Source organism: Monopterus albus, unplaced genomic scaffold, assembly GCF_001952655.1.
Source record: "Monopterus albus unplaced genomic scaffold, M_albus_1.0 scaffold38.1, whole genome shotgun sequence".
NCBI lineage: Eukaryota > Metazoa > Chordata > Actinopteri > Synbranchiformes > Synbranchidae > Monopterus > Monopterus albus.
The window spans coordinates 4,510,345-4,537,371 of record NW_018127918.1 but is presented as its reverse complement, the minus strand read 5'-3'; the positions used below and the strand labels follow the sequence as shown (position 1 = coordinate 4,537,371).

General features: G+C 39.6%; 2 protein-coding genes across 7 annotated transcripts in view; both read left to right on the top strand.

The window, feature by feature from the left end:
• Positions 1–6,365, top strand: part of LOC109959263 (T-lymphoma invasion and metastasis-inducing protein 1-like) — a 54,812-nt gene extending 48,447 nt beyond the window's left edge. Inside the window, exons 22-31 of one of the 6 annotated variants that reach the window (XM_020598488.1) lie at positions 121–300; positions 449–567; positions 662–770; positions 2,056–2,114; positions 2,482–2,578; positions 3,382–3,469; positions 3,625–3,797; positions 3,923–4,333; positions 5,721–5,845; positions 5,974–6,365. In XM_020598488.1, the coding sequence (XP_020454144.1) occupies positions 121–300; positions 449–567; positions 662–770; positions 2,056–2,114; positions 2,482–2,578; positions 3,382–3,469; positions 3,625–3,797; positions 3,923–4,333; positions 5,721–5,827 (1,343 nt within the window). In that variant the 3' untranslated portion in view covers positions 5,828–5,845; positions 5,974–6,365. Of the gene's footprint in view, positions 1–120; positions 301–448; positions 568–661; positions 771–2,055; positions 2,115–2,481; positions 2,579–3,381; positions 3,470–3,624; positions 3,798–3,922 lie in introns of all 6 variants that reach the window. The other 5 variants (XM_020598487.1, XM_020598491.1, XM_020598489.1 and 2 more) reach the window with 5 other exon arrangements.
• A 1,119-nt stretch (positions 6,366–7,484) lies between these two features.
• Positions 7,485–27,027, top strand: part of grik1a (glutamate receptor, ionotropic, kainate 1a) — a 28,175-nt gene continuing 8,632 nt past the window's right edge. Inside the window, 14 exon segments of the mRNA XM_020598515.1 lie at positions 7,485–8,020; positions 12,996–13,163; positions 13,488–13,745; positions 14,543–14,724; positions 15,414–15,467; positions 15,717–15,860; positions 16,218–16,361; positions 17,665–17,772; positions 18,028–18,072; positions 21,262–21,378; positions 21,835–22,038; positions 22,415–22,638; positions 22,977–23,095; positions 24,960–25,177. Of these exon segments, the coding sequence (XP_020454171.1) occupies positions 7,936–8,020; positions 12,996–13,163; positions 13,488–13,745; positions 14,543–14,724; positions 15,414–15,467; positions 15,717–15,860; positions 16,218–16,361; positions 17,665–17,772; positions 18,028–18,072; positions 21,262–21,378; positions 21,835–22,038; positions 22,415–22,638; positions 22,977–23,095; positions 24,960–25,177 (2,070 nt within the window). The 5' untranslated portion in view covers positions 7,485–7,935.

The window sequence follows — 27,027 nt, the reverse complement described above, 5'->3', positions numbered from 1 at the left end:
CACTTTAATTTCCACCTTTTATCTAACAGTTTTTTTCTGGTTGTCTTTCTGGTGCATTTGTCCATATCTGTTTCAGTGTTTTTACCCCTCTATGAAATACTCATATTTCTGCTCCTCCAGCAAAGACTGACCCGGAGTTCAAGGCTTTCTTGGCTGAGAGAAACCCCAGACAGCAACATTCATCCACACTGGAGTCTTACTTGATCAAACCCATTCAGAGGGTCCTGAAGTACCCGCTGCTGCTAAAGGAGCTGTACTCTCTCACTGACCCTGACAGTGAGGAACACTACCACCTAGACCGTAAGCCTGTCTCCCTCTCTCTCTCTCTCTCTCTCTTTCAATGTTGCATTCACTTTTTGATGTAACACTAAACAGTTGTGAAGCTGGTAGAGTATCATCTAAGAATGGTAATTATAATTTGGAATTGATGAATGTTTGTTCCATTCAGTTGCAACAAAGGCCATGAACAAGGTTGCAAGTCACATCAACGAGATGCAAAAGCTCCATGAGGAGTATGGCGCAGTTTTCGACCAGCTAATATATGAACAAACTGCAGATAAGAAAGAGGTAAACATGGTCAATGTTATCTGTCATCTTGAAAGTTATCCACTGACTTAAATATATGTGTTACAAAGGGTTTTATTAACTCTACTTCTGTCAGGTGGCTGACCTCTCGATGGGGGATCTTCTGCTACATTCCACAGTGGTGTGGATGAACCCTCCAGCCTTTTTAGTCAAGAGCAAAAAAGACCCTGATTTAGCTGCTTTTGGTAAGGAGTAAAGCACTCTTCAATTAAATTGTGGAAAGATTTGATTTTTATTTTTACTTTTCATATAAAGTGTACCATGCTGTCCTTGCATTGAGATATCCCACACACCCAGCAATACCTTCTGTCTTGAAATTTTCCTCCGCTCAGACACTTATACAATAAATATTACATTCAGCCAAATCACAACAAAAGTCATCTCACCTTGATTAGATTTGATTTGATTTTTGATTTGATTTATTCTTTCCAGCATGTAAAGACAGTTGATATGTCAACACACATAATTTTACACATATCCAACAAATGCTAATCCAATATCAATTTGCTTATACCTAGTACATGCTTGAATGGAGTAGGAAGAAATCAGACTTATCCAGTCCTACCCCATGACATCATCAGACAAGAAGGATCTAATGGTACTTACTGATCTCTGGTCAGGTTCAGGTGATGAGCCCTTCTCTGCAATTCTTCTCCTGTAAGACAGAGTCCAGAATTATTTCTGAAAAACAGTTGCTATTTTTAAAAACATATCATCATGTTTAATGTTAATATCATAAAGCACAGACCACACAATTCCTCCTGAACTCCACATTTTTAAAACCTAAATTCCTTAGATTTCTCTAGATCTTACAGTGATACTTCTCTGTCAGCAACAAAGTGCATTTAAATTACGATTTTACTACATATCATCTCATAATACTGAGGAATAGTGAGAGTGATGAGTACATGAACTTATTCTTCAGGTGGCACAACAAAATCCATTGCGACCAACATTGGGGTTTGCTAAATCTACTGTATGGCAACTGTGTCAAGTTTCACTTTTCTGTAGTACCCCATCTTATGCACAATTCTTATCGCTCTTTTTTTGTAATATATACTATTATTAATACTATAGAGGAAAAAGCCAACAAATCCCCCCTGAGAAGGGGAGAAGAAACCTCGGACAGACCCCAGCTCTTGGTGGACGTCCTTGTGCCTTGACTGGTTGGAGTGAGTGGATAGAGGAAAGAGAAAAGAAAAGAAAAGCAACAAGACACAACAAACACAACAATAAACAACATTTCCATGGGGCTTTCGCTGGCTAGATGATAGCGAGAGGACATGGTTGCTTTGTACATGTGATGTTATTCAAGGCTATTTTTCCTTGAAAGCTGTTACTAAAAGCATCCAGTGCATCAAATTGTCAGTGTAATAAATTGGGCAGTAGAATGTTTTTTATAAATATGTGATAAATTAATGCAGACCCTCCTAATGGTTTCTTTCATTTCCCACTTTATCTCTCCTTTAGTGTTCAAAACAGCAGTTGTATTTGTGTACAAAGACTGCTCCAAGCACAGGAAAAAAATTGTAAGTATTGCTTTTCCCATTTTCTGTTGATTAATTCCAGACTCAGAAACATTATGTTGGAGTGAATATGTGTTTTTTATATAACTTTGTTTAGTTTAGTGTGGCACAACAACATCCAGCCCCCAAAGATAAAACAAAAATGAGGGTTAATGTTTTCCATCAATGTTTTCCAGAAGGGCTAAAGTTATTGAATGAGGCTAGTTGCTGCCAACTGAACCGACTAAAAAGACTTTGCACACACACTTTACTGTTCCCTTAGTGCAACACAGTAGTCTGTTAAACCTCTGTCTGTCACTGGACTCTAGTGCTCTCTGGTGTCACGCTGATGTATTGCATGTTGGGTATTAAACCGGTCTCTCTTTTCCAGGGTGGATCTCACCGTGTGTCTGTCACTGATGACAAGGATCCTTTCCGTTTCCGTCACATGATTGCAACAGACTCTCTGCAAGTCCGTCCCCTAGCAAGTAGGTCTATTTAAATAAGCTGCACACCAAATATTCACTTTATTGACTAGTATGACCACAGTGTAAAATTACATCATTATAAAACTTTATAAACTCCAGCTTTTTAGAATTGTGGTTTTTACCCATGCTACATTCTGTGTTTCATGTATACTGTGCTATATATCATTTCATATGTTTTACATCATTCTGTGAGAATGTGTTTGGATTAAGAAGCTTTAATCTGTGCTGAAAGTATACAGCCTCAAAAGGGGGAAACTGGGCTTTACACCTAGTATTTTGGTGGTGCTTGAACTAAATTTCTGCTCCTCTCCACAGGAGATTTGCCTGCAGTTTGAAAGTGCACATATTGGGTTTTTTTTACGAATAAATATATTCTTCATTTTTATGTCGAGTCAAATGATGCCATTTTTATACTGAAGTCACTGTGGTCACTCCGTTGCATGTGAGAAAGTCTGTCACACAAACCACAAAGGTCAATTCCGAAGGCCCAGTACTATAAATTCTGATAGCTTCAAAGGCTCTGGAGTCCACTCAGTGCTGCTGCTGTTTTGCTCCCACAGAAAATAAATGATGAACCATTGTAAACAAAACAGATAAATACCTATTAGTGGGTCTGCATGCAATCTACCTCACATCCTATATCTGTCCTGGATATCACCCTCTGGTGATTCAGCTCGAGTGTGATTGTTTATATGTCTAATGGCCTGTTGCTAAAAGGAAGGAAATCGATGATGGTAATTAACAGAATGTTTTGATAAAAGTAAATCACATTTCCCTTCTCTGCTGTTCGCTCCCTCTCTCAGACTCTGAGGGTACTGCAGTGTGTGAGATAGTTCACACAAGATCTGAATCTGAAGGAAGACCAGAGAGAACCTTCCAGTTGTGCTTCAGGTATGATCCCCCCACCCCAAAATAAACAGTACACACGTATTTAACACATTCAAAACTGAAGGTATACAACAGCAAAAAGACAATTTTAGTATGTGTGTGTATATACATATATATATATATATACATATATTCTTGTGTTTCTGTTCAATTTGCAGCTCTCCAGTTAGTAAGAAGGACTTCCAGAATGCAGTCCACTCCATCCTTAGGGAGAAGCAGCGCCGGCAGTTTCTTAAGACTGAGGCTCTACCACCCAACCAGCAGTATGTCCCATACGGGGGCAAACGCTTGTGTGCCCTTAAAGGGGCGCGGACTGCCATGAGCAGAGCAGGTGACAAAGCTTTAATATACACTAGTTCTAGTTTACAGAAACCTCAAAAGCTAAGCAACATGTTGTGCCAATAACTTTGCAGATTTACTTTGTTTTAAAAAAAAAGTCTTTTTCTGCCTGTTTAGCTTCAGCTCCATCTCGAAAGCTGGGCCACAGGAAGCTGACGAGGAACCACTTCACCATAGATACTGACCTGATTTTCCATGGCAACAACAACATAGATTCTAACTCCTCCCACCTCCCTTCATACCCTAGCTCCTACTTACCACTGTCTCAGGATGTCCTCCTTCAGTCCCACAAACCTCAACGGGAGGACACGGACCTTTGGGTGGAAGAGCAGTTTAACCTGGGTTGCTATGAAGACCAGGGAGAGGGCATTGACATGGGGCAGGTGAAGGAGACGGACATTTTAAGCGACGATGATGAGTACTGCAAGTCTGTCCGAGCTGCATCAGCAGAACCGTCCGACCTGGAAGGGAAGATGGAAGGACTCGACCTACAGGGTGGAGAGATGAACAGACAGGTAGAGACTACAGGTAAAACCATGCCAAGTATGATTCAGGATGAGAAAACTGATCAAATAAGGCATGGTGATAATTCAGACTCCTCATGTGGTGTCTCTCTGTCACGCTGTGCAACCCCAACCCTAAAGCTCACCCCCTTAAAGCAGTGTGCAGCGGAGGAGGCCACAGACAAGGACCATGATGTCTGGGTGCGGCGAGATGACTTTGCTAATGGGTGCAACAGTGACGTCTTCTGACTGGAAATAAAAATCAAGATGAAGAAAGGAGACAAAGGGTGGATTCATCCACTTTTTACATAAATGAGTACAAGATAATGGGCAAGAGGTTTTAAACAAGCTTTAAATATGTAGAAGTTGGAGGAGAACGCTTGCAAAGGAGGTACTAAACCTCAGCCTGTCCTCCCTGTGTCACTACGTAACCCTCTTCTTCCCACTTCACCTGCACCGCCCCTGTTCTGACAATCCTAAATTACTGAAATATAGTAAGGGAACTTCTCTTCATGTGAGATATCTCGAGACCTAGAGATTCTCACCCTGAGCTGTGCATAAAAGTCAACTAGAAAGAATACAGTCGTAACTGTTTTGGCCATACACCCAGGCATCACACACACCTGTGGAATGTAAATGTATGAGCAAGACAGCACTGCATGTACATGCAAATCAACGTGGGTGTGTACTGTAAGTCCAAACAGTACACAGAAGCACAGACACAAAGACTAGGCAGCTACTGTACCATGCACACACTTTACTGAAGACATCATCAATGAACTGTGACCTTCTGGCCAAAAATGTCTATTTTTCAACACAGGAATGAGGGTGTTATATTTTTCTGACTCAGAAACCGTTTGTATTTTAACACTCAAGGGCTGTGTGTTACTGAATTTATCTTCAGGGGCCTTTGGCTTAACGACTGCTGTATAAAAGACAGTGAGACCTAACTAGCTTTATTGTGCTTTTTTAAAATTGTTTTAACTTAATATCAGCTGCACATTGGTGTATAGCTAGGAGTACAACAGAGTGCTGTTAACCTCTTGTATAAAATGTTTTGAAGCTCACTTCTATCTCTTAGCATACCCATTTAAAACAACTTGGACCACAGATAATCTACCTATTCTTTATTTAAAAATTGCCTTTTAATTGCAATTTTTAACGGTTTACACCACATTCAACTGCCCAGTGTTACAGTGTTTTAGTTCCAGGAACTTGTGCCCTTTAAAGGAATGTCGGGCCTTTTATTTTGTTGCTCTTATTTTCGTAACTGTTCAATTTCATCAATAATAATAACCCTTTCTTGTCACCAAGGCTATACTCTTGTCATGCTCCAGGTCCTTGATAATTAGCATTATAATTCCTACATTAATCCTGTTTTACTTGAATTTTCTTTGTTGTTTTGAAAAAAGGTATTCCACAGAGCCATGCTAGTGACTGTACTGTAACTCCAGGGAGAAGGGCAATCATGCAATCATCTTCAAGTTACATCTTCTTCTGCTCTCTCCAGCTCCTTTGACCTTTGTCATGACAAGAGGTATCACAACCACACAGATGCTGGCTAAGCTAAGACAGACTTCCTATCCATGACGTTTGACATCACTCACTACTGTTGTACGGTGTATTTCCACCTCACCCTCCTGCATTTCTTGCCTTTTCCACCAGGCTGTGCTGCTTCACGATATGCCATCACAACAACACACTGTTGCTGAGATCAACACATTCATGTGCACCTTAATGAATGTATTGGACATGCACTTAATATCCAACTGTGGGGACAGGGGAAGGGTCTGCGTGCTACTCTGACTCGCAGTGTAAAGAAAGGAGGGGAAAATAATATACGTAGATGCTCTTTTTATTATGATACCGGTTTCTTAGATTTTAGTTTAGTTGGTGATGCTGCCCGGTAAGGACATTTACACTGAGGTACCATCATCAGGCATTGGAGGTAAATCCTCCAAGAACCCTTTGTACTTTTAAAACTGTGTTCCAACCAAAACTGTGGAGTATTATCCTTTTTATGTTCAAATAAATTCTAAATTTAGTTTTGTGTGAAAGTGTTTCTTGTTTTTTTCATTTGATTGTGAAGCAAAAAATCAATTTCTTTCTGCAACATCAGTGTATAAATCTTAATAACCATCATTTCTTTCTGAAGGGGAGAAATAGTGTTTTTATTATTGCCATTATCTTTCACAGATTTTATTCCAAGATCACATTCATTTGATCACATATAATGACTGATCCCAGACTGCTTTGCAGATACACTCTGAACATGTAATGTCTTGAACTGAAAGAAGAGAGGATTACAAACGAAAGCTCCGCAGGGACACAGCGCTGCTTAATATTCATATCAGGCTACTGTGTTGGTAGGACTGTGGCTCAAGTCTTCTCCTAGAAGGACTGGATGGTCATTTTCTGACTTAATTAAGTTTGTCTATAGGCTGTATGTCAGGAGTCCAAAGTTGAGTTGGCAGGTTTTCTCAGATCACCTGGCTCCCAGCTCTGAGAGAGTTTACATATGTTAAACAAAATGTCAGTTCTGAAGACTCTGAGATGGCTGGCACCGGGAATCTTTGGCAAATGTCACAATATCAACCCAGAGTTAACAAAGGTTTTCAGTTCAGTGCTTTCCACATAAATCAGAGGTTTTATGACACTCCACTGACAAGGAATTTTAAAAGATAAGTGTTCCTTCATGCCTCTGTGAAGATGTTAAAATATTTTCGTGAGACTTCAGAGCACATCAAGTCACTCCATTTACATAATGTCCTGTTGTGTGAACTATCTGTCATGGATGGGGAAGCATCCAGTGCGCCAGTGAGATAAAGACTTTGCTTGTCTGCGGTGAGAGAGAATCTGGCATCTGCCCTGTAACCTGAAGATTATTCTCATCTCATCAGGACCCGTGGAGAGATCCCTTGCCAATCTACGTGTATCTGCTCTTTATAACCAGAATTAGATCAGGGCCACCTTCGGTGTAAAAGCCGGCCTCTCAAGTTCGGAAAAAATAGGAAGCATTTCATTTCTGTTTTAGGCACTAAAATAAATCCAAATGATTTATTTGACTATGTCCTATGAACAGCTGTATCCTACACGAGTGCTCCAGGCCATTTTAAACCTGGGATGGGCTATAATTGACATGTCTGCCACATGATGACTTAGTACATGTCACAGTCAACGTATTACTATTTTTAACGAGCAAATAAGCAGAATCTAAAGCCTAGTACAAAGTGTCTATTTGGTTGGAACAACGCGGATTATGTTTAGATTGTTTTTATTTTGAAAACTCTTAACGGAAGTCAACTAAAGTTCGGTCTTGGCTGACACTGATCTTGCGCTCACTCTTTACCACCGTCACCTGCAGCCGTGGACGCGCATGGACCAGGGTGGACGTCTTTACTCTGACTTTTTTTCTGTAGCAGGTTTTGTTTAGAAGATTGATTTCCTTCAGGACAGTTTGAGCCATCGTCGTTCGTTTCTCTGAGTGATGCCAAGTGGAAAGGACCGAACTGGGACCCAAACTTAGGTCGCCTGCTGGCATGGCACGTCAGGTGTTTCCGCGCTGGGATACAAGTCGGTTCCTTCTGTCATGCCGTCGCTATTCGCGGTGAGTTCGCCTGTAGCACTATGGAGGAAAGAAAGAGACTTTTCCTTTTCTGTCTTCTTCTGGCGGGACATCTTTGTCTGAGCTCAACACAAGTCCTCAGAATCGGTAAGCGCAACAGCTGTTTACGCACGGTGTTGCTGGCGTTTGCGTGCGTTCTCAGTTGGGTCGAGACAACAAGAAATCCTAAGCTATATGAATTGTCTCATTTTCAAACAAAAGAGAGCATTTTATGTGCGTAAGCCGTTTTCCTCTTGGTATTTAAAATGTATTGTTCAGGGTTAGTATATCCCGCTAAAAGTGATGATGAGGTTATTTGTTTCATAGTAATGTGAGGGTGTGTCACAGTCTAAATGAGTCGCAGCTGTAGCCAAGGCACCTGGCACCTATCAGCCTTTACTGGGTGCACAGAGTCAGGCTTCTGTAAGTAGAGCTGTAAAATAGAAATGAATTTCAAATCACTAGAACTAAAATCAGTGGTTGACTCAGGTGGAGTTTTCCCTTTGAGCTGATGGTAAAACACCTTACTTGATTAATCACCTTGAACAGAAAATATGTTGGTAAAGTGTCTCTTTATTTTTCTTCAAAATGCTGTTGGTAAAAGGGATGTTTTGATTTTGGACTAAAAGTCTTGTGAACTTTCTGCATATTGTGCTTTCAGTGAATCTTTTAAATCATTTCAAGTTAAATCTGATTTGAAGTTGCATCTTAGAGGATCATATGTGCTTATTGCTACACACACCCAGGCACACAGGTAGTAATAGAATATTGATTTCTCCCATTGCACTCCTGTGGTCACCAGAGACTCACGTTGGGGCATTTTCATTCAAACATGTCCCCAACTTCACAGTGAAACCTAGCTATCACTGAAATGGATGTAGTGTAGGTTCTGAGGGCAGTGTAATCATCTTCTGCTGTGCTGTCACAGGTCATGTGTTAAGAGGAGTGAGAGAACTTCACCTAGACTTGATTAGTCAGAAGGAGCCCGGTGAGTGCTGTGGACTGTGTTCATTATCAGAGCATCTCACTTTCAGGCTTTAAATCAGGCCAGGGTCGACCAGTAATATGTGGATCTAATTGACTGAATAAATGGCGGATTGGAGCTACTTTCACCTGTTCTTAACTTGGAGAAGTATAGGCTAGAGGAGCACAACATACTATATATATTACACCAGAACTCATGGGTTTGCATTTTTAGATGATAGTTAGTTTGATAATATATAATAATGTATCTGATAATAAAGGTTCAGTAGTTTGTTAAATTAACACACACCACATATGACAACTAAGCGCACAATTAAGCATAACACCTTCTGTATCACACTGAAGCTGCAGAGGTTTCTGATTAGTTCAGGGTCACACATTATTATTCAGGACCATTCGAGACCAATAGATTCAGCTCAGATCCCTGGAACAACTCAAGTCCCGAAATTCACACAACTCTAAAATATTTACAGAGGCACTATCAGTGTCTGTGTGCATATTCATTCATTCACTATATGTGTGTGTAAGAGAGTGAGACAAATCACAAAATTGGCAGTGTTTGGCTCCAGGTGTCAGTTTGGTTAAATTAAGCAGAAGCTGCAAACTACATTTATATAAAGGGCACCTGCTTAATTTTGTTTATTAGTCAATTTCCCTTTAACAGCTAGCGATTAGGAAAATGAATGAACCTCTCCTCAGCCAAATTGCCAGAGTTTTAGTGAGTTGGCCTCACCTTTTGTCAAACATGTACACAGATATACTGTGGGTGCTTCAGTTGTGTTTGTTTATTATGCTGGCTGAAACCCAGGATGTTTGACTGTGAGAAAAGAGAGCCGAGTGTGTGTCATGGAATAGCATCAGTACCACTGGTATTTATATGTATGTATTGATCCAGTGGTCTCATGGAGCTTTTCATGTGATGTGCAGATTAGGTTTAGGATGGTAAGTGAAACAAACGCCCGTCTATCCATCTCTTTCTGAATAAAAAGAAATGAATTTGGAGCAGAAGAGAGAGACAACCCGAAGGGAAACTGTGGTCCTTTGCCATCATAACTACAGCCTAACACAAACTGCTGCCATGGTACGAAACCAGTGCCACAGTTGGCAGCTAGTAATTTTCTTTTTTGCATTAACTTATGTTCTTGGTTAATAAGGTAGTTTTTCAGTCATCTCTTTCAGTTTCTATCTCATTTTTTTGTCTTGCTCTGGCTCTGCCTCCCTTGTTTGGTCATTTGCTTCCCTGGATTTGTTGTCAGGAACAAAATATTTCTGGTGTTGTTTTTTTGCAGACAGAACAATATGGTGCAATGTCTGTCATTCACTTTGAGCCCTGTGGTCCTTTTTTACCCTCCCAGATGCATTTTCTCCTGCCTGTAACTACATTACCTCTCTGAAGTACACGGCAACCCTGTTTCCAGAAAGAAGAAAGAAACAGTTGTGGTCTACAAAAAGGAGCACTCTCTCACTTGTCCAGCTCAGTGATATGTTTTTTCCAGAGCTCTTGGAAACATCCCCATATCTATTTTTGTGCGGTAGTTAAATGTGTAGCCTACCTGCCCATTACTGAAAAGTGGTGCTAAATAAAACTGCAGTATGCTTTTTTTGCCAATCAACATCTTAAGGTCAAATATGGACCAATATGAAAGTTTTTTTTTGGATTAGCCAGAGTTAGGCAGAGTGAAGCACTATCAAGACTGTGACAGCCAGATATGAGCTTTGAAACCACCCTTGAGAAAACCATTGGGTGACATAACGGAGGATTCGTCCTTCTTTTATATACAGTCAGTAGTCTTATATCCAGATTGTCAAAAAATACATTTTTAAACCAAAAAATACAGAATGCTTCAGTAATATCTAGTGTTCATCACTGGACTGTTAGCTGTATCACAGCTCTATCTTTTTAACCTTCCAGTGAAGAAATGGCATAAGACATTTTTTAAATAACACACATTTTACACTGCAAATGCAAAAATCATAGATTTTATGTTCACCCACATCCTCAATTTGGCCATAATGAGCTGTCCTCTGATTTAGGTACTCGCTGTGCTTCTTGATTGTGCTTATATTTTATGCAGATCAAATCTACCTACAAAACCCCAGACACATGTTAAAAGGCATTTACGGAGTCCTGTGGGTCCTCCCACACCCCTTTTATGCTGTCTTATAGGCCTGATGGATGTGTGTTCCTGAGGCAAATTACTCCTCATTATTTGGAAGCTGAATGAATGCTTTTAGTGCTCTGAGGTACATTAATTCATTTCCAAAGGAAAATAAAACCCCTGTTTTTAAAAAGAAATGCCACTTTTATGACTGTAGCAGTCACAACCCTCAGTAGAGTTCAAGCTGCTCTGCAAGAGGGCACAGCGCGTGACTAATGTAAAACATAATTATTTGTAATTAAATAGTTAAGTGAAGGATGGTTGCGAGATTTTTTTTTTTATATGTACACATGCACACATCATTATCTCCCTGGTGGGCTGTTGGAGTGATTGATCAGGTCTAGGTCTGCATGACAGGTTGCCACAAAGCTCGGATTTGTTCGTCAGCTTTTTGTTTCATGTTTTCCTCCCAGAGCAGCAGGCAGATAAATCTCTCATTCATCCGTTGTATTGTACGACATTTCCAAATTTTTTGGACATTATTTTCTTCCTATTATAGCTATGTGCCTGGTAATCACAGCAAATGCATAAGGAGTGACAGTTTTTGGTTTATTCCCTAGCCCTGCGATAGACTGGCGACCTGTCCAGGGTGGACCCTGCCTCTCGCCCCATGTCAGCTGGGATTAGCTCCCCCCATGACCCTCATTAGGATAAACAGTATAGATAATGGATGGATGTTTATTCCCTAAAGGTTCTTGATTATAATCACTAACTTGCTGCTGTTGCATTGGTAAGACGTTATTTTTAACACAGGATGTCTTGTGAGCACATGTACTTGTTGTGTGTGTATTTTGGTGCAGGTGTGTTTACTATTGTGTGTATGTTGTGTGACTGGATAAAAATGTGTGGCCCTTGTAAACAAACTGATATTTTTAAGCCCGCATAGAAACCGAAAGCTTTACAGATGAGTCTTTTAGTCTAATCTGCGACAGTGACATTTCTCCCCCTGCCTCTCAAGTCATCATCCACCTATTGCAATACCCCAGTAACTCACGGTGTCACACAACTTCCCTGGACTTTCAGCACCGCTTGTTTGTAGAAGTAAAAAACTGGAATGAACCATATAAGTGTCAGGTGCATAAAAAACAGTGCTGATCTAGTGAATAGATTTGCAGTGGATGTTTAAGAGTCTTTGTCCATAAAACTGAGTACTGTGAAAGTGACAGCAGCGGAAGAGCAGCCACCTTTGAATTCATATGATTTCCTTCCCACTTTGTGAAGCAAAGTGTCAATATACTTTATGCCTTGGAGAAAAATTGTGAAAGTTAATATTCATCTTCATTTGCCTGCTTCCATGTGAATTCCAAATTAATTCTTTGCTCGTAGAATATTAAAGCTGGAGGCAATAAAACCATAAATATTATTTTTTATTGTGGTCATCATGTATATATGGTTTAGTTTTATGATTGAAAGATGTGCTTTGCATAAAATAAATTCTTAGGTTACCCTCTATGTCAGGCTGCTGAGAACATTTGCTGTAATTTTAGGTTTACAGACAGATGCGCAGTACATAAATGTTGTTGACCCTATCTGGATTAATATAGACATTGGTAATTGTTTACCAGTTGTCAACTGTATTATAGGAGATGTAATTTGTAAATATGTCTTTATAAATGTATTACATTTTATGCTGACTGGTTAGCCTGTTTGATCACTGACCTTTTCTAAATGTCATGGATGGACCAAAGCTCAGCCTCGACATATTGACTCTTACAATAGGCTTAATGAAAATAATATATTAAAGGCTTATCAGCATTTTAAACTGATTGCTTCGAAGAAATGAGAAAGCTATGAGAATGTATTATTGATAGATTTATTAACTGCATTCAATAATGGGATTTTTTGTTTGCTCCTCTTAATGCTTTTGCATGTTGTTGCTGACAGTAATTATTAAAGATCTCAGCCTGGTTTATTTGTTTTTCTTCCATCTCCGTGTTCAGGTGGTATTTTTGAGACCCGGGAAAGGGAGTTAGTAAGTATGGACGAACTGGCATTCAAGTTTGCTGTAAATAATATAAACCGCAACAAGACGCTCATGCCCAACATAACTCTTACCTACGACATTCAGAGGATCAACCTGTTTGATGGCTTCGAGGCTTCCAGGAGAGGTATGAAATTCTTTTAAGACATAATGTTAGCAGTAACACTGTAAGTTAACTTTCCCCCTTATTCAGCATTTATAAGCAGTACACAAATATGTAATAAATGGTTTATATCACATCATAATGCGGTTTCCCAGTGGCCACCCTTAATGTAGGTGGAGGTGGTGTATACCAAATAGTCTCTTTTAAAAACAAAAACAACTTGTATAAATAGCTAACTTAACTTGCCTGCCTGGTTTGCAATGAAATATGGTGGTGAGACCGATCTCAGACCTCCCTGTTTAATCACCAGACCTGTGATTAATAACCATCTCTTTTTTCCTCCACCAGTGTGTGACCAGCTAGCTCTCGGGGTGGTTGCTGTGTTCGGCCCTTCTCACAGCTCCTCGGTCAGTGCTGTTCAGTCCATCTGCAACGCTCTTGAGGTCCCACATATCCAGACCCGTTGGAAACACCCATCAGTGGACAACAAAGACACCTTCTTCATCAACTTGTATCCTGAGTACACCGCCATCGCCAGGGCCATCCTGGATGTAGTCACTTTCTTCAAATGGAGGAAGCTGACAGTGGTCTACGAGGACAGCACGGGTGGGGCCCGTTGCTTTTTGTGTGTCAGTCACCAAAGTAGCTTTCAAAACGACATCAGTGGATGTCTTCCATATCATCTAATGACATTTAAAGTAACAAACTGAGATGGAGAAGAGGTCAGAAGTGTTAGCTTGTTTTTTGGACCTTACGATATATTCATATGTCATTGTTATAATTACAAAATGCAGTTCCACCATCTACTACAGTCACCTTCCTCATGCTGGCCAGTGAACCCAATCTGTGACGGGGTACCAGTGTCTCATATCAATCAGCTGCCAGTATTCCTGCCCTCAGACTTCAAACTGGGGAGAGCCAAACCACAACACTGATGACCTCATATAGTGGCCCTGCCCGTGACCTAGAGAAACATGAAATGCCACTGCTGAAATGTCATAGTTTATGGATTTCTTTCTTCCTTTGATTTTACGCTCAAGTATTTGTTTTTCTGAAATGTCACGCAAACTCCCACCTGTACAATTGCATGCTTTTGTGCACACACGGGTGTACACTATGTACAACGCAGGTGTGTGTTTGTTTACCTTTGATGTGTTTAAAAGCAAAGTAGTAGAATCTGAAAACATGTAGTTGTGCAGCAGGGTGATGCAGAGGATGGGGACACATGTAATGCAGAAGTGTCCTTGAACAAGACACTGAACTTCAGGAGAGATGTTCTGTATCTGATGCTCCACTGTGACCTTCCCCCTGCAGAGAAGGAGGGGAAAAAAACCAAATGTCCAAGAGGGGATAAATGAGAGGTCTAAACCATTGTCTTTTTTTATTTATTTATTATTATTTAGGTCTGATGCGAATGCAGGAGCTGATCAAGGCTCCGGCAAAGTTTAACTTGAAAGTCAAGATCCGGCAGCTCACACCGGGTAACCAAGATGCTCGACCTCTGCTTAAGGAACTGAAGAAAGACAAAGAGTTTTTTGTTATCTTTGACTGCTCCTATCTTATGGCTGCGGAGCTCCTTAAGCAGGTTTGCACAGAGATTTATCAAAGTGTATTTTTATTGCAGTTTCTTTCTGCGGATTTTGCAACACATTTGAATGTCCTTTGGGGAAGACACATTAATGATTCTTTTCAGCTCACGGTCTTTTTATTTATGTTTAAAAATGTTGCTGAGTTGCCTCATCAGGATGAACCAGCAATTCCCTTTTCATTGTCAACGCTTTAAATGGTTCACAACTGATTCAACATCACATGAATTTATTACTATCCTAACTAACCTAGGTTGTAATGCTTTGTAGCGGATTTATGGAATTAACAGACATACTGACAAAGCCTTGTGGTGCACTGAATCCAAAATATCTGATAGACTGAACAGGTGGAAAAGACCTATGATTTAAAAGCATGTGCTGCTTTTCTTTTTACACTGTAGTTGGAAAAAGTGATGATTAGAAATGATGAAATGTTTAAAAAAACATTTTTAATAATTCAGCCACATTCATTTGTGCAGTAATGTGAAATGCATCAGTAATTATTCTTATTTGAGTAAAGTGGCACCCTCAAGCCAAACATTTAAATGCTTATATTCATTTATGCCAGTCAGAAATGAGAAATTTCTTTGAGGATATGACACCAACACTAGGAAGCTATACATATTTAAAATAAGAAAAATGACCTGACATTTTCTTTTATTTATTTCTTTATTTTTTCAATTTGCAGCTGTCGTCAATGGGAATGATGACTGAATACTACCATTTCTTCTTCACAACTTTGGTGAGTTGGAAAAATGTACAACTAAGGTTGTTTTATGGGATATACAAGACAAAGTAGATACAAGCTTGTCTGTCATCAGGTCTTGAACTGGCTTTGTGAATTCACTGGAAATAAGAACATGTTGCTGTGAGTCATGAACAAAATAAGAGGCTGGGAACATGATTAGCTGAGCTCAGATCTCCACCCCAGTATAAGCACAAAGTCATTCATCTTTTGCTTCTGCCCCTCATCTCCTTTGTCTCCTCCCAGGATTTGTTTGCCTTGGACTTGGAGCCTTACCGTTACAGTGGGGTCAACATGACAGGCTTCAGACTGCTGAACATAGATGACCCATGGGTAGCTTCTACAATGGACAAGTGACAAGAGAGTGGCCTGATGGATGGAGTCATGACTGTAAGCCACATACTGTTATTTTACATTGCAGAGCACTAACACCTGCTCTCTTGAATGGCAATGATGTGCACATTTGTTTTTGTAGGAGCTATATTTCAACATGATAAAAAATGTCAAAGCTGTAATCCCTGGTTATATTTGTTCCACTAATACACAATACTGTATTCTGTTTATTTGTCTTATGGCACAATTTTCCTGGAGTAGACATCCCATTTTTATCTTCGAGACACGCTCTCTGTGTCCTACTGTAATCCAACTGTCTCCAAGTGATCTTCATTTGTATGCTGCACATGGATTTTGAGTGTAATGTAAGAAAGAGAAACCTTTCCCATCTTCCTTTCGCTGCCTCCTGCACAGACAGACGCAGCCTTGATGTATGACGCAGTGTTCATGGTTGCTGTTGCGTCCCAGCGGGCCACTCAGATGACCGTCAGCTCCCTGCAGTGTCATCGCCACAAACCGTGGCGCTTTGGACCACGCTTCATGTACCTTTTCAAAGAGGTCAGTATGTGATGCAACAAGTGCTCAGATTACAGAGAAATACAAACCCTCTTACCCCACAAGCATAGCTTTGGAAGCCCTTGTTGATTTTAGCTTGAGTGCCATGATTGTGTTTCAGTGTCACGAGCCTGTGTTGCAAACATGAAGTCCGACAAAACTGGATGTCAGATCATTTATGTGATGTTGTTCGATTCTTCCCCTTTGACAGGGAATGTTTTGCAGTATTTATGTACTTAAGTTGAAAGTATGTGGCCCTGGCTGACTGTCACACTAGATACCTACAGACAGAAATAAGCCCTTTGATGCATGCGGGTTTTGATCTCTTAAGTCTTATATCCAGCAGAGGACCATTTCTTGCTATGGAGAGGGAACATTATCATTCAGTTCTCGCCCTCATATTTTCCTCTTCATATCCCCCTTCTCCCTCTCTTTCTTTTTCTTAGCATCCCAGTGTCTCTTTCTTTTCCAGCTTCTTGTTTTGTTTACTTCCCATCCTTTTGAAGAATCTGTCCTCCTGTGCTGTTCTTCACTTGATGAGCACCATTTTGGTGTTAAGAACAAGTAATATGTCTCATACAGAACTCAATTAAGAACCATTTCTGACAAGAGCATGCAGAATACGAGGATGGAGTTTTCATTTCAGAAACAGAAATTAAATCCTGGGCCAAATCCTATGTATTCAGTCTTTCCTTGCTATTGTGTTTAACAATATTCAGTGTGTTTCTATGGGCAAAATGAACTGAATCCTATATTAAATGTGTAGATACATTTTATTCACAGTGTATGATTTCATAAAGAGGGAATATGAAAAATCTAAATGTTTATTTCTGCACATTTCTCAGGTTCACTTTGTTTCTCCAGATTTAAAAAAATATATTTCATTTTTTTTTTCAAATAGTTTTTACTACTAAGGTTGTGAAAATGATAATGATGAGTTTTCTTAAGAGTTTCTGCTTGCAGCTGTCTAGATCAGAGAGAAACAGTGAAAACTTTTTTTTTTTTTTACTTTCACATGAGGAGTAAAACATGATGTTCTTTGTTCATTGTCTGTGACTGTAACCTCAACGGTGGCAATTTAACAGGCTCCACCTGTTCAGGTGCAAGGGTTTTTTTTTTACCCACTGTGGAAATCTCAAGCCATGTGTTGTTAAAAAAAAGTTTATAAAATATACTTTATGTACAAGGTGCATGTATCATGGGAGTGTGCTCCAGAGCTTCAGTAAAGCTCTGCACACAGAATCCGCTTACATGGCACTGAAGAATATCTCCCACTTCTTTCTCCCTCTGCATCTCTTCTCCTCAGGCACAGTGGGACGGACTGACAGGCCACATTGTTCTTAACAAGACAGATGGCCTGAGGAGAAACTTTGATTTGGACATCATCAGCCTCAAAGAGGACGGCACTGCCAGGGTGAGGACAGAGGCCTGAAGCAGTCTAATTACTTCACTCTCATGCTGCTTCCATGCTGGCTGATTCATTCCATTAGGGGATATGTGTGTACATATGAAAAACAGAGAGGTACCATGTAGACTGTTTTCAGTAATTCAGCCACACATTTATTTGATTTAAAATTGTCCACTCATGAATAATCATAATGCTCCATCAACTGATTGCGTCTTTCCACACTGTCTGTGCTTCATGCTGCACCCATCATATTTTCAAAAGGGTATTGTGGAGGGTGGAAGTCGCCTTACGAAAAGATGGATCAAGGTTTGTACCAGTACCTTGTTTACCCCCCACCTCGGTCTTTTCTCACTCTGTATGCCACATACCTCCATGCTCCTCATCTTGACAGCCTTGTTCCTCTTCACTGATTTTGTGTACAGCAGTGTCAAGTACTATATTTGACATTTCGGTTTTCCCCTTGTTTGGGTCTAGGCTCTTTGACTCTTGTCAAAACTTTATCAGCAGTTGTAGAAAAAATATCAAAATGCTTTGTTTAATAATCCCATCATTAGAAGTAAAATGTAAGTCCTGCAGTTATTGTGATGTCATTCAGTTTCCACAGCTTGTGGCTGCGAGTAGTTATAAAGAAATAAGTGAATTGGTCCAGAAGAGATTTGTCAGTCCACTACTAATGTGCTTCACTGTCACTGTTTGACTGCCTTCATACCTTCATGAAACTCATGCATGAAAATTACAGCGGAGAGGCATTCTTTTAGCAGAGGAAACAAGAGCTTAAGTCTGGCATCAAGATGTGCTACAAGAGGAGCACATGTCTTTGACTGACACATAGACCAGTGCAGATGTTAAATGCTCACTTCGGTGCAATTCATAGTGTCCAGAGTGGTATTATTTATTATTTGTGAGTTTTCATCTCTTAGTTTAGTCTCAAAATAAATTGTAAATGCTAAAGTGTCTTTACTTTATACCTTTGCTTATCACATAGTTTGCTCTCAGAGGTTCTTCCTCTCCATCTGTTCCAGCTGTCACATGGACAGGTACGTAGGCAGGTGCCAGCAGACAAGGTTAAAAGCAATCCTGTGCGTTACAGTCAGTACCTTTTAGCCTTCAAAAACCTTCCTTCAGAGGAAATACCATGGTATGGTAATCACATCACATATAACGCTTGACTTTATGGTCATGATAAATGAATTATCAGCCTTCTGCAGTTTTGTTGGTTCTTGGGGACTGGAGTGTTAAATGTACTCTGAGGGGGATGATGAGACTGAAAGTGAAAGTCTCCTGGGAAATAAAGTATTTTTTTTTAGTTGTTGACTGTCTGGAAATAACAATTTTCCCCTCTCAGCTTTCTTGGCCTGGATTACACAGTACGCCTCCCGCTCTGTGGTAACGGCTTTCCAGTCTGATTTGGTTCTGGATGGAGAGGAGCTTTAGGATTCATAGATAACATTTTACTCCCAGTTTAACAGAGAGAATTTCAGTCAGTTTTTATAGCACACTTTGTTGTTGGGAGCTGCTCTGTTACGCTCGATAAATTTGCAAGGATCTACACAGTAAATTTGAGAGGCTTAAAAGATGACTGTATGCTGTGTGGTCACCTCAGACTGCATTTTAGCATAGTTTTCAATGATTTAATCAAATTAATTTATTATTTAAGCTTCAAACTGTACAGTTGGTATTTCATAGACAATGGTGTTACCAAAAATAACGTGGTTCTACGACATGCAACGCATTTGAAATTGCACAGTCTGAGACCAAAATCCCCTCCACACTTCCACAAATATTGTCCTTCCTCTTTCAATTTATCTTTGAGATTGAGAACAGTGCAATTAATTAAATCCAACTCCATTCCTCTGTTCCTCATCTGCAGTGTGCAGAGATAAGACTGATTTATGGAGCCCTGCGACAGCGCCACAGTGGAGAATACGGACTGCTTTTAGCCAGGTTATAAGTGAACACATTTTCCACATCAGACTGGGTGAACAGAATAAGAGAGAACATAATGAGGAATGAAATATGTTATCTTTTCCAAAAGGTAATCCACAAAATACATTGTGAATAATAGAACTATACGTCATCTGAGTTTAATAAGAGGTACCGATGTGTTCAGTACTACTTGTCCTCGTACTGTATGAAGTGAGTAAATGGATGACCAGGCTATTGGTTCTGACTAAAGAGACCCAAATTCATCCTTTTTGGTCACAGACTGGGAAACAAAAGGAGGGAAGCTTTTCTCTATCACTTGCTTTGGTTCTATTAACACTGAATCCTGATCATTTAATGCGCTTAACTTTATTGCACCACTGTCTCGACCCCTTTTGACCTTAGCTCAGCTCTTAACCAGTGAGGGGATTTGAAAGGGTCAAAGTGCTTTTGCCAGATGCCTGTTCTAATCTGATAACTGTCCAGATTATAGCGCCTGGTCTGATGAACCAGACACTCCCAGTCACACTTGATGTGACGGTATAGAGGGCTGTGCTGTCCTCTGTCACCCCAGACCCTGTCCGATCCTGCCCCTCTTCCTTCATACTGTCCCTCTTGTGTTGTTTCTAACAGATCACCACCATATTCAAGTAACTAATAAATATTTTCATAAATTATTTGAACTGTTTAGTAATCATTTAGTTTATAAAAATAACAGTAAGCAAATACAAATGCTAAATTTTCAGTTAATCACAAAAATTAAATCTAATTCTAATGTAAAATCTGGATATTTCTGGCATTTTTGGTTTAAAATGAGTTAAAAGTTTAATTATTAAAATCTTTTTTTGACTAATCTGCTTATAGTTTCAGTTTTATGTTTAAGTTAAAATACTAAAGAGTTAGTTACCTAGCAACTTAACAGTTGGTAGGATGTGTTTCGGTTCAAACAGAATGAAATATAAATGCTAGCAGGTATCCATACCAATCCAAAGCAATACTTTATAATAAAGGAAGTGTCTTCTTCATATTGGCTATTTAAAACAACTTTGTTGTTCAGGCTGCACAACATGTTATCTGAGAGTCAGATTAATTGCTGCACACAACAGGCATGATATTGGTTTGCTTCAGAAAAGCTGCCAAGTTTTACCTGATGGCCCTGTTTGGAACAAACAGTTTTTTATATTCCTCATAAATAAAATGAAATTGTTGGCACTTTGCCCAGAATCTTGAGAGCAAAGCTGAACAAAGGGAAAGGTTGTAGAATAGTGACTGGAGCAGGAGGTTGAAAAGGAGCCAGCAGATCCGGGTCTTTTATCCTTTTGTTTATTTTCCATTTTTCTGTTCAACGAATCAGAAAATGTGATTAATATGAAGTGCACTGGACTTTTTTTTTGTTTTGTTTTTTTTTACACAGTGTCTCAGTTGAAATAACTGCAGCCTTATGCAGAACTTAAAACATCTACTAGAGTATATACTTCCATAGTGACTTCAGTAGCAGGTGTCAAATGCAACTTCCTGTGATTCTGACAAAGTGGATGTTAAAGAAATCTGCAGCCCTGTTTGTCATTCCAGATTGCCGTGTGGAACTCGTACAGCGGGATGAACCTGACGGAGAAGTCTACCCGAGACAAGAATAGCAATGTGACAGACTCTCTGGCTAACAGGACTCTTATTGTCACTACAATACTGGTGAGAGGGGAGGTTAAATAGAGGGACAGCATAGGGGAACGGAGGGGAGTATGCAGGGGATGTGTAGAGTGCAGATAGGGGTGCAACACGAAGTACACAGGAGAGGGAAGCAGTGAAAATGAGTGATGTTCAGGAGAGGAAAGTAGTTTCTGTGCTGAACAGTTTGGATAATTTGAATTTGTATTTTCAAAGATTTGTCTAATTATGTACACAGATAAAATCCAGTATAGAAAAACAGTGTGTTTTTGGTCAAGTTAATAGACTACACTGTATCTGCATAATAAAACAAGACATCTCACCACTCATGAGAACTGCTGAACATGAAACATCTTAACAATTAAAACTTCAGATTCATCTGCTTTTAATATAGTGCTTAGATAACACTGAAAAAACACAATCAGAATAAGAAATGTGCCTTAAAAACATGGAAATACAGCGTTTTCTTTTGCTATACAGGAAAATCCATATGTGATGTATAAAAAGTCAGAGAAGGAGCTGGTTGGGAATGATCGATTTGAGGGCTACTGTCTGGACCTGTTGAAGGAGCTCTCCAACATCTTGGGTTTTACTTATGAAGTCAGACTTGTGGCTGATGGGAAATATGGAGCCCAGAACGACAAGGGAGAGTGGAACGGGATGGTCCGAGAGCTGATCGACCACGTGAGTTAATAGTACAACAATTTATAGACCAGCATAATCAGTTTTGTTTGCTAACATCTAGAGGGGGACATTATAATCACTGGTCTTAACATGCTCGGATCACTTGCAGCCTCTGCCTTTATAAATGGAGCCTCTAGTTACTGTATGATTCATTATGACGTTTACTGTTAATTCTTTAGCAATGTTTTTGACAGTGATCGATTTAATGTAGCTGGTTGCTTTCATTTTTTTTTATCACTAGTCCTGAAGTCAATCTTTCACTCAAATTTTTTTTTAAGCTTTTCACTGTTACTGTTCTGTATCTTGTATTTTTGCTTCTCCAGCAGAGAAGCACATGTGGTCTGTAGCATTTAACTCTGTTTTCTGAATGTTCCAGGTTGCAGACCTCGCTGTGGCTCCCTTGACCATCACTTATGTTAGAGAGAAAGTCATTGACTTCTCCAAGCCCTTCATGACCTTAGGTATCAGCATCCTTTACCGTAAGCCTAACGGCACCAACCCGGGCGTGTTCTCCTTCCTCAATCCCCTGTCTGCGGATATCTGGATGTACGTGCTGCTCGCTTGCACAGGGGTTAGCTGTGTGCTTTTCGTGATTGCCAGGTACAGTAAGAGGATGGATTTATGCTTGTGATAATGAGAGGATGTGTGATGGGGTGAAAGATATAAGGGTTATTGAGGATATATTGTAGCATACGTAGATGGTGACTGCCTACTGAGCTCATTCTGAGCTGAGTTCACAGCCAGGGTCGACTTTGCCACAAGCTCTTTTGTTGGTAATTTGAAAGTGTAAGGGAAAACTGTGGGACGGCGCCAGAACAACACAGACTTGTACTTGATGCATCAGTTTCACACAATACGAATCATAAATAACCTGGAATAATTGGAATCATTTAAATTTCATTTAATCTCTTTCTCTATGTTCTTTCATTGTCTTGCAGGTTTACCCCGTATGAGTGGTACAACCCACATCCATGCAACCTGTCCTCAACTCTAATACAGAACAACTTTACTTTACTCAACAGTTTCTGGTTTGGTGTAGGAGCTCTTATGCGGCAAGGTACAGAATAATTCTCATCTCTCTAGATTGACACTAAAATATTTTCTCATCAGTAGCAGTAACATTTGACGGTGCCAAAACAATCTGTTTTATGATTAAGGGGTTATGGGGCCATGTGGAGTTTTACTCTAAAGAACAGCAAAACAATATCTAAAGTTATATTTACTTTCAGTGATATGCACCAAAAACATGGTCTAATAAACATACTGAGTGCATTTCATTCCCCATTACATGTTCAAAAGCAGATTTTAAACCCTGCATTTTTAATCTGTGTTTACACTCATCAGATTCAGTTTTTTTTGGTGCATTGCTGCATATTTTAGCATGTTACCATTACCTGCTGATCAGTGGAATAGCATGACACCATTGGTATAACTGTATATCACATCAGCTGCATGTGAGTCCATGTGCACAAGATAAAGAAAACTGAGACTACTGTAGATCTCACAGGTTTGAGTATTATTTTTACATTGGGTTATACAGTACCTGGGGTGGAACTCTAAATGTACTGGAGTATTTTGTCAGTTGTTGTGCACCTTTCAGATCACCCTCATCATTCTCTCCAGTGCTGATTTTGGCTGCTGCAGGAAGCTGTTTTTAGCTAAAAGGCTATGATAAAATCCACTGTATACTGAAGAAGCATCTAGCAGCTAAAATAACAGATATTTCCCTCTGGAGCTGTACTGAAGGTCAGATCAGAATCTAACGGAAGATACTGGCGACAAAGCAGTTATTGCAGGCTAAAAGTGTCACCAAGCCCTTATGCTAGAGCTGTCTAGTGAATTCTCTTACAATAACATTGTGTTTCACTTTAAACTCTGCTCTAAGCTTATTATTTCAAAAATATTCCCCTCCTGTTTTCTGAGTGTTCTTTCTGCACAGCCTGAATACACTGCTATAAGACTTATGTTGTACTTTACGTGGATTCAACCTCTCTCCTGGCAGGAGATTTGGGCAGGATAAGTCTGACATGCCTGATTGGACAGCCACCAAACCTACTGACAACATCAGTACCCAGTATTTGTCAGCTCATCAGAAATGCAACAGCTCTGATAAAAGGAGAGATAATGAAGCCTTCATTAATAATTTGGGACCCTTTACATTTGATTTATTTTGATTTCCAATCTGTAAAACAGGTTAGAGATAAACCTTCAGCGCTGTGCCCTGTTGAACTTTATCAGGATTCTCATGTTACTTTCCATCATCTCTCAAACTAGTTTAATATTGTCTGAACAGTAAAGTGAGTTGTCCTGTTTTATGTATGTGTGGCATGTACGTGTGTGGTGTGTGTGTGTGTGTGTAACTTAGTGGGTTAGTAGCCTCAAGCTGTCTGCGGGATGTGATGCCTGAGAGTAACTGTTATCTAAGATGCAGTACATGGCTAAACCAACCATCCAGACTCTTTTACCCTAAAAGTATAATTAAGCATTTGTTCACTCCCAGTGAACAAAGATTTGAAAGTAGGCACAAATATTCTCACACCTGGCCTATTCTTCAATTACATTCATCTTTTTTTTTTTCATTTCCTCTTTTCTCTGCACAGAGAAGAAACGATAAATCATGATGCTCATTCTGCTGTTTCAGTTTGGTGTTTTATTACATTTTTGTCATGATGTGGTCCCTCGTTTTCTTTATACTCAGCTTTTGTCTGTCACAGTTGGTTTTTCTAATTTGTACTTTTTTTTCCTACTATGCTTGCTTTGTGACAGTAATCTCATCTCACTTTTCTAAAAATGTATGCTGTTTTAGACTAAACACTTTATGCAGACAAAGAAAAAAACTACAAGAAGAGTTGTACAATTTATCATGCAAGGCTGAGGTGAATATCAATTGGACCTTTTGTCCCCTATCACTATGCTTCCAGGCTCAGAGCTGATGCCTAAGGCTCTGTCCACTCGTATAGTTGGGGGTATCTGGTGGTTCTTTACCTTAATCATCATCTCCTCCTACACGGCCAATTTGGCTGCCTTCCTCACGGTTGAGCGAATGGACGCGCCAATCGACTCGGCAGACGACTTGGCAAAGCAGACCAGGATTGAATATGGGGCAGTGAGGGATGGATCCACCATGACCTTCTTTAAGGTAAAAATGGTGTGGGCTTCTACATGTTCCTTCCAATATAGGAGTATCTGCATCACAATATAAAAAGAGGTAGTTAGATTTACTATTTTATTTTATTTTTTTTTTTAGTTTAAGTCAAGGTTAAGAGCCTGTCAATTTGTAGTGTGTATTGTCACAAAGCTAAGGTAGCTCCAAATCAATCCACTCTGCTCCGCCCAGCCCTCTCTCTTGCTGCTCCGCTATGTGCTACGCTCCACCACGCTCTGCCCAGCTCTTCAGATATTTGTTGTTATGAAATTTCAAAAAATGAGAATGCAACAAAACTTACTGATCAAACAGAAATAACTGAAAATCTCTGATTGGTTATAAAGGTCAAAACCTCTGCACTGCTGCCAGTACGGTTCAGTGACTCTGGGTCACAGGAGGCTTCAACAACACCTCTCCACATTAAGTTTTGGAGCAGATTTCTACTACAAAAATATTTGGTAAAAAGTTGCATACTGTAGATTTAAAGAGATGTTTGTCTTTTAGAAAAACCAACCACATGCAAAAGGAAGTTAGCCTCATAGTTCTTTATTTTGACTCATTTTTAACTAAATAATAAAGTTTGCTTGGTTTTTAGCTCTGCTTACACTTTAGATGTACATCTTGAACACCTGATTATTTTTACCTGAAGTGCAACATGTTTTTTTTTAACACAACTTATGATTACAAGGGTAATCAAGCTATGTTGCGTTTTTATATTTAAATATTTGCAGATTTTTTTTTTAACAAAATGAACCCATATTAATAGAAACCACTGCACACAATGGTCTCAAAAGTGTATGTTCATCTTTTGTAGTTTACTCTCATCTGGTCTGATGAGTGAATTCCCAGAACAGTTTGTGTGTACTCTTTGTGAGTATGGTCACTGGTACAGTGCCTTTACTTCACTTCCATAAAGTCATGATGGTTCCCTCAGCTGCCCCTGCATCTTGTATTTTCTCCAAACCTCCCATAAAAAGAAAACTTGTAAATACGGAGAAAAAGATTTGGCATTTACTTTGAAGGACAGCACAGATTCATTACAAGATGTGATGGGAAGTGAAAGAGATGCATATTAAGATTGTGTTTTGGGGTGTCTGTGTTAGAGTATATGTTAACTTGTTTATTTTAAATAGTGCGTCAGTGTACTACTGTCCTCAGGCAGGGCTGTCACGTCCTCCCCCACCGCCACCCACTCTCCCTGCATCCTGGTGGCTCAGCAGGGGTGATGCATTCAGGGTTTTATCCTCCCAGATTGCAGCCAGTGATTACGGGTGCCTGGATCAAAAAAAGCGGGCTGTGTTGATGGCTTGAACTAATTGAATCAGCTGGAAGAGATTTAGAACACAGCTGTCCCATTTTCTCTGAGCAAGAACAAACACACATATACAGTACATCCTGCTATTAAATGTATATGTATTTTTGATAGTATTTGAAATAAATCATCCAATGATAGTGATGGTATCAGTATGACAATGGTTAAATGGGCAATTGAGGGGATATGCAAACCACTAACCCATGTTTTTAACATGTTGTTTCAACTTGGTCAGTTACCAATTAATATTAAAATAGCAAAGGTTATTCCTCTGTATAAATCTGGTGATAAGCACAACTTCACAAATTATAGACCGGTTTCGCTGTTGTCATAATTTTTAAAAATTCTGGAAAAACTCTTTAATAACAGATTAGACACATTTATTGATAAACATAAAATCCTCTCTGATTGCCAATATGGTTTTAGGTCGAACCGATCAACATCTTTGGCCATTACCAACCTGATGGAGGACATAACAAGTGCTATGGATGAGAGGAAATGCACGATGGGAATATTTAGTGACCTAAAAAAA